Consider the following 7,339-nt stretch of genomic DNA (forward strand, 5'->3'; position numbering starts at 1 on the left):
GGTTACGAATCGGGCTGCTAACCTCAAGGTCAGCAGTTCGAAACTACTAGTGATTCCGTGGGAGAAAGATGAGGCTTTCTGCTCCGTAAAGATTTACAGCCTCAGAAACCCTATAAAGGGTCACTAAGAGTCAGAACGAACTCCATGGCACACCACCACCACCCACGCATGCTCTATAGCATTTTCAAGGCTGTAAATTTTTACGAGAGCAAAGGGCCTCATCTTTTCCCAAAAAGACATCTATATACATTTCAATTTCATTTTATAAAATTCCCTGTGTGCGCCTCGAGCTCTAAATGCTTAAGTAACAATTTCCCAGATTGAGTTATCATTACAGCTCCTAGTGACAGAACACAGATTCGCAACCGGAAAAAATATAATGTGCAGTTTTATCATTATTAAGTATAAAAAAGCAAAACATTCTTGGGAATGCATATTTTAATGGGTGGAACTTTTTGTTTCGTTTCATGTTTTCCAATTCATTTAAATATCTGTGGACAAATATAAGTCAGTGCAAAGACAAGACACAGGAGCCCTTATGGTTCATTGAGTTGGACACTGGGTTGCTAACCACAAAGTCTGGCGGTTCAAACCCACCAGCTGCTCCCATAAAGACCTACAGTCTCAGAACCCGTCAGAAGCACTTGTACTGTCTTTGATAGTCACCCTGTGTGACAATGTGTTTTTCGTATAAGACAGAAGTGAGCATCCGTTTTCTTTGCTTTTCTTTTTCACATAAGCAAAGGGGAAACATGATTGTATCACTGAAGAGCTAAAATAGAACAATGTTTTGTTATAGAATATTGTCACACTGTTACTTGAACTCTTTCCAAATTATATCTTCCAAATCTGAGAGTGGTCCATGATGGAAAAATGCTTCTAAGGATTTCTTCATGAATAATTCGGTTTGGTCCCTCTTCAAAGAACCGTGTCTGATTGGCTATAGGATCTGTGCCCAGTAGTCCCAATCTTTCGATTTCCCCACACCAGCAACAACAGCTCAAGGGTCTCTCTGTTTTAAAAGAGGAGGTTTGCTACCCAGAGGCAACAGGACAAGGTAAGACTGTGTCCTCCTTTGACAGGGCAACTTTGCAAGGAAGGGTGGGAAAGAGCAGCTGGCTTCCAGGGCATTCTCACAGCGAGCAGTCTGAGAACAGAGAACCTAAGCAATCTGAGGATCTGGACACTGATTTTGTTAGCACTACCCGCGGAGTCCTGATGTGGCGCTGTAGGATCAGCACTGGATTGCTCGCCATGAGGATGGCAATTCAAACCCACCAGACACTCCTTGGAAACCGTATACAGGATCGCTATGATTCAGAACCAACTTAACGGCACTTAACAACAGCCCATGGAGCCCTGGCAGAGTAGTGGGTTATGAATTGGGCTGCTAGCCACAACATCAGCAGTTCAAATCTAGTAGTCACTCCATAGAGAAAGATGAAGCTTCTGCTCCTGTAACGATTTGCAGCCTCAGAAACACATTTGCTATGACTCAAAAAGGACTCCACGATACATCACTGCCACCACCACCCATAAATTAGTAACTCTGAAGGCACAAACCGTTAAGGGCATAGTTGCTGAAACCAATAAATCGGTGACTCAAACCTACCCAGAAGCACCGCCTAAGAAAGGCCTGGCAATCCGCTTAGGAAAGGTCACAGCCATAAAAGCCTTTGGAGCACAGTTCTCTTCTGCACACATCGGGTTGTCACGAGTTGAAATTGATTTGGCAGCAACAGGTTTGGGTTTTATTTGTTTGTTTGTTTTATCCAGGTGCCTGCATCCTACTTAGAAAGTTTTCCTGTACTCTCATGAACTCTCTGGTACACGGGTCCCAGTCTGAAGGCTGCCGGCCTAGTTGACCTCTGGGAGTTCCCGCCCAAGGCCTATTTTTCCAGATCACAAGAGGGAAAGACACCAAACTCTGAGCAACTGACAGAGAAAACTATATATGATGCATCTCGCGGTGTGGCTGACACGATCAAAAGACACTGGCCACCTACAGTGTACTCATGCTGGGAACACGAACTCTGAATTCATCACGCCTCTAGTGCCAGCTCCCAGTTAACAGGAAACACAAGGGATAAAGCAATCTGCCAGCTCCAGAACCTAGGACAGTCTATACAGACAAATGTCCCATGTCTCCAACAAACGGCTGAGGGTGTGTGTGTTTGGGGGAGTGGGGATGGAAATGGGCCTGTTTAAAAACAAAAGAGACTGAAAAGACATAACAAATTAACAAGTTCAATGTGAAGACCTTGTTTGGATCCCAATTTTAGCAAAACCATTTCAGAAGAGGCAGAATGGAATTTGAATACAGACTGAGGGTTTGCTAAATTATATTAAGGATTACCGTTCATTTTGCCAAATGTGATAATGACATGGTGATTAGATTTAGAAAAAACAAGTCTTTCGTTGGAGACACACACTGAACATACAGGTGAAACGGTGTAATGGCTGGAATTCGCTTTTAAAAAATCTTCTAAACTCACAAGATTGTTGTTGTTGTTAAGTGCCGTAGAGTCGGTACCGACCCATAGCGAACCTGTATAAGGAGCAGCTGGTGAGCTTGAACTGTCGACCTTGCAGTTCAAATGGCTTTGCAGTCTGACACATTAACCCACAGCGCCACATCAGGACTCCCAAGATTAGACAACGATAAATGAAATTAGCAAAATGTTCATCAAGACGGAAGTGGGTAATGGGTACCTGAAGACACGTCATACAATTATCACCACTTTTTTTAAAAGTTTGGAAATTTCTATAACAAAAAATCTTCTAAAAGTAATGAAAGAGAATATTTCATTAGCAGCATGGTGATGGTGGTTATGTACCGTGGAGTCGGTTCCGACCATAGCAACTCTGTACAGGGTTTCTGAGGCTATGTATCTTTACGGGAGCAGAAAGCCTCATCTTTCTTCCATGGAACAGCTGGTAGTTTCGAACTGCTGACCCTGAGGTTCACAGCCCGATTCATAACCAATACGCTACCAGAGCTTCTTGCAACTAACTATATAAATTCTAAATAGCACTGCATTTCACAAGAACTGAGACAGTTACCAAACCAACCTCCTTCACAATCTCAAAAGAGGCAGAGCCACTCAATAAACTGGACATTAACCCAGGTTGGGGGTAATGGAGCCACGAGAACCTTGTTGTATCTAAGCCACCTGGGGGCCGAGAGTGGAGACACCTTCCTTGGCAGAAGAGAGTTAGAATAACGTGATTCATTCCTCAGTCTCGCACCACATGCTACTTACCCCTGCAGCAAAGCCAAGGCTTCCATCTAAGATCCGCCTCTGAAAATGAAAAGGAGACGTTTCAGTGTCTGAAGGACAAAGCATGTTTCCTATGGCCAGAGGAGGCCTCAAAGCCAGAATTCAATGCATAAAGTCCACTCCTGAGTTTGTGAACCTGGCAGGAAGCCAGAATCCAAGCCTTTATAACAGGGGCCCGTCCTCCATAAATCCCACAGACTGGCAAGTGTTCGTTCTGGGTGGTGTTCAGCTTGCACTGAGCTATCTCTTACCAAGTTTCCCGTGGTGGTGGCAGTAGTGTGCCATGGAGTCAGTTCCAACTCGTAGTGTCCCTGCATAGGGTTTCTGAAGCTATAAATCTTTAGGGGAGCAGAAAGCCTCATCTTTCTCCAGATAGGCTGGTAGATTTGAACTGTTGACCTTGCAGTTAGCAGACCAACTCGTAATCCACTATGCTACCACGTTCCTTCTTTAGCAAGTTTGTTGTTAAGTGCTGTCGAGTTGGTTCTGACTCACAGTGACCTTGTATAGGGAGGGTTTCCAAGGAGCAGCTGGTGGGTTTGAACTGCCGACCTTGCAGTTTGCAGTCCAACACTAATCGCAGCAGTTGTCCTAAGAGATGGGAAGTCCTAAGTATCAGCAAGCAAGCAAAGCCCTCACACAGCGCAGGTGGGTGTGCAAGCTGGCCCAGCAAACGGCTTTGGGAAGCTATCTGGCAGCATCAATGAGAGCTGAACATATGTACTCTCTCTAGCCCAGCAAGGCCACTCCAGACTGGCTACCTCCCATCCATGCATACTTGGAGTCCACAAGCCCACGGACTAGAATGTTCACAGTAGCGCTCCGTGTGAGAGCCAAAACCAGAAAGTAGTGAATGCTCAATAGCAATTCTTTGGATACATCCGTTAGGACACAGCCCTGTAGGGCATGCAATCTAAATACTGGGGCATGCTGGGAAATTCCCAGGAAGCAATAACCCTGACACAAAAAGATACAGTACAGGATGGTCCATATGTCAAGTTCAAATGCAAGACACACCAATCGCTGTTGTTAGAGAGGAGAAAGGTGGTCATGGCTGCGGTACCAGGTGGAGAGTGGAAGGAGGTTAAGCAGTGGGGTGGGGGATGGAGGTTGGGTGAGGGGAGGTTGGGGCATAGGTTGGGTGGGGTGGAGGTTGGAGGATAGGATGGATAAGGTGCAAGTTGAGGAATGAGTTGGGTGCAGGGGACAGGCTGGGTAGGGGAATAGGTTAGGTAGGGGAATGGGGGGAGGGGGCATTGGGTTTCAGGTCCAGAAGGGAAAAGCTTTAAGAGTATATTGTTGTTGTTAAGTGCCATCGAGTCGGTTTCAACCCATAGTGACCCTGTATAGGGTTTCCAAGGAGTGAGTGGTGAGCTTGAACCACTGACCTGTACAGTCCAGCACATTAAGCCACAGTACCACACAGGTGCTGAAAACCAGAGACATTGGTTTATTACAGAAAAGGAAATAAATGTGAGTAAGGGAGCTGGCTTACGGACAAGGGAATTTACCTACAAAGAATAAAACACAGCTGCGTGCACTGACAGCTGGCTGGATCATCAAGTTTTACCACACGAGGGACAGGGACTAAGGTCTTTTATATCATGGGGTATTTATAAGTGTAAGGACAGTTAAGGGTGGTTTGTGAACTTGAAAACCACTGGGCAGTCTGTTCCCTCTTGAGATCGAAGAGTTTTAGGAGGAGAAGGCAATCACAGTGTGAGGAGGGGCAGTGGGCTCCTTCCAACATGTACAGAACTCAAGCCGAACAAGACAGCTGGAGGAGGGGCTGCCCCTTCCCAAACAGTAGGAGCAAAGGGAAGAGACGTTGTTGTTAAGTGCCATGGAGTCAGTTCCGATCCATAGTGACCATGTATAGGGTTTCCTTATAGTTCAAACTAACCTTGCAATCCAGTGCATTATCCTGCTGTGCCACAACAGGACTCCAGAGGGAAGAGCTAGAAGATGTTTAGATGTGACCTTGGCATGGTCATTGTTGGGTTTCAGTTTGGGTCCAGCAAATCGGGCTGCAAACCGCAAGGTGAGCAGCTTGCTGTTCTGTGAGAGAAAGATGAGGCATTCTGCTCTCGTAAAGATTTACAGCCTCGGAAACCCTGTACAGGGTCGCTGAGTCAGAACCAACTCCACGGCACACAGCCACCAGCCACCACCACAGGGGGATAGGTTGGGGGATGGGGAGACAGAGACTGATGGAGCCCTGAAACTATGGCCCTTGGTCACGCTTCAGGTCTGGTACTCAATTCACCCCCGTGGCTCAAGTTTTAGTCACGTAATAGGTACATAGGAGGGACAAGTACACAAAGGAATCACACACACCAGAGAATGGTCAGCTATTCAGGATCAAAAGGGCAACATTTCCCCAAGGACACAAATCAGAAGGGTGGGGAAGAAAGGAGGAATGGAGACAAGAATCACAGGAAGGAAGTGGAATATGTGATGTTGTGTTCAAAAGCTTGCAATCCTGAGATGAAAGGAAATGTGCAATCTGTTGAATGTACGACTACTGATGTGCTCTGTAAACCTTCATTCCATTCACAATAAAATGTGAAGAAAAAAAACATTTAGGGGCATCATTGTTGTTAAGTGCGTAGAGCTGGTTCCAACCCATAGAGGCTCTATGTAGGGTTTCTGAGGAGTGGCTGGTGAGCTTGAACCACCAACCTTGCAATTCAAAGAGAATTTGCAGTTGAACACATTAACCCACAGCCCCATACCAGGACTCCATTTAGGGACACGGTGGTGGTGGTTATGTGCCATGGAGTTGGTTCTGACTCATAGCAATCTTGTGCAGGATTTCCGAGCTTCTTATTTAGGGATGTAGAGGATGTTTATAATATCAGGTGAGCAAAGCTGGTTACAAAACATTATGTACAAAAATTTCCCTAACATCTTGAAAAGTGAAAAGATAAGCATTCAAGAAGGTCAACGAACCCCAGGAAGGATAGACCCTAAAAGAAAATCTCCAAGACATATAATAATCAAGCTCTCCAAAATCAAAGATAAAGACAGAATCCTGAAAGCATCTAGGGAAAAGAGAAGTGTAACATACAAAGGCAAGCAAATCACATTAAGCTTGGATCTCTAAACAGAAACCATGCAGGCAAGAAGGCAATGAGGAGACGTATAAAACCCTGAAGGGAAAAAAAACTGCCAACCACGAATCCTCTACCCAGCAAAGCTGTCAATCAAATATGATGGTGTAATCAAAAAATTCCAGGATAAACAGACACTAAGGGATTTTGCCAACGCCAACCCTGCTGTGAAAAACATCCTAAAGGAAGTTCTGTGGACTGAGAACCAACAAGAACAGACAAGAACTAGAAAATGACGTACGTGGCAGTGTCACCCTGAACTCAGTCGACAAATGGAATAGTCAAGAACAGAATAAAATTATAAGAACAGAGGACCTGGGCAGTCAGTCTATGATCAAAACAATTACAATGTGAAAGAAGGTAAACACAGATGAACAGAGATCCAGGTGGTGAGAAGGTCAGGTAGATTACAGGATAAAATAGACTGTCTTAAGTGGAGGGAAGAGTTAATGGAATATAAGGTAATCACAACAGTGGTGTTGGGGTTGAGGGTTTAGTTCAGATGTTGGAGGGGGCAATTCAAGAAGGGGAAGGAGGCAAAAGAACAAGATAGATAGGGGAACACTGAGACCGGTTTGCATGGCCTAGTGGGGACAGAGGTAAATAGTGATGCATACTCAACCTTGGAACAGCAGGGCTCTGGGATACAGGGATCTAGGCATAGTTTGAGGGAAAATAATACTAAAATGCTTGACTGTCTTATGAACATTGGTTTCTCTTGCCTACTATTGTAAAATATACCCTTGAGTGGGATAGAAAGGAATGTTGGGAAACATGATTACAGAAAACTTGTAAGCCCGTCTTCAGCCTATATAACTGCTTGGAATACCTAAAAGGGGCTCGAGAACTTGCCCAGTGAAATAGGCAGCAATGAAGAAATGGGCTGAGTTCAACCACAGTCCATTGACTCCCATTGACCTGGAGATGAGAGAGAGAAGAGGAAGG

The 7,339-nt window shown here is 45.1% G+C and overlaps 1 protein-coding gene across 2 annotated transcripts in view; it reads right to left on the minus strand.

Moving 5' to 3' along the window:
- The window catches only part of SLC39A11 (solute carrier family 39, member 11), a 426,313-nt gene that overhangs the window by 404,290 nt on the left and 14,684 nt on the right, over positions 1 to 7,339 (minus strand). For both annotated transcript variants that reach the window (XM_006872299.1, XM_006872298.1), the window contains one exon: positions 3,264 to 3,302. In XM_006872299.1, coding sequence (XP_006872361.1) covers positions 3,264 to 3,302 — 39 coding nt within the window. The remainder of the gene's footprint in view (positions 1 to 3,263; positions 3,303 to 7,339) is intronic.

This window comes from Chrysochloris asiatica, unplaced genomic scaffold (assembly GCF_000296735.1).
Source record: "Chrysochloris asiatica unplaced genomic scaffold, ChrAsi1.0 scaffold00192, whole genome shotgun sequence".
Lineage (NCBI taxonomy): Eukaryota > Metazoa > Chordata > Mammalia > Afrosoricida > Chrysochloridae > Chrysochloris > Chrysochloris asiatica.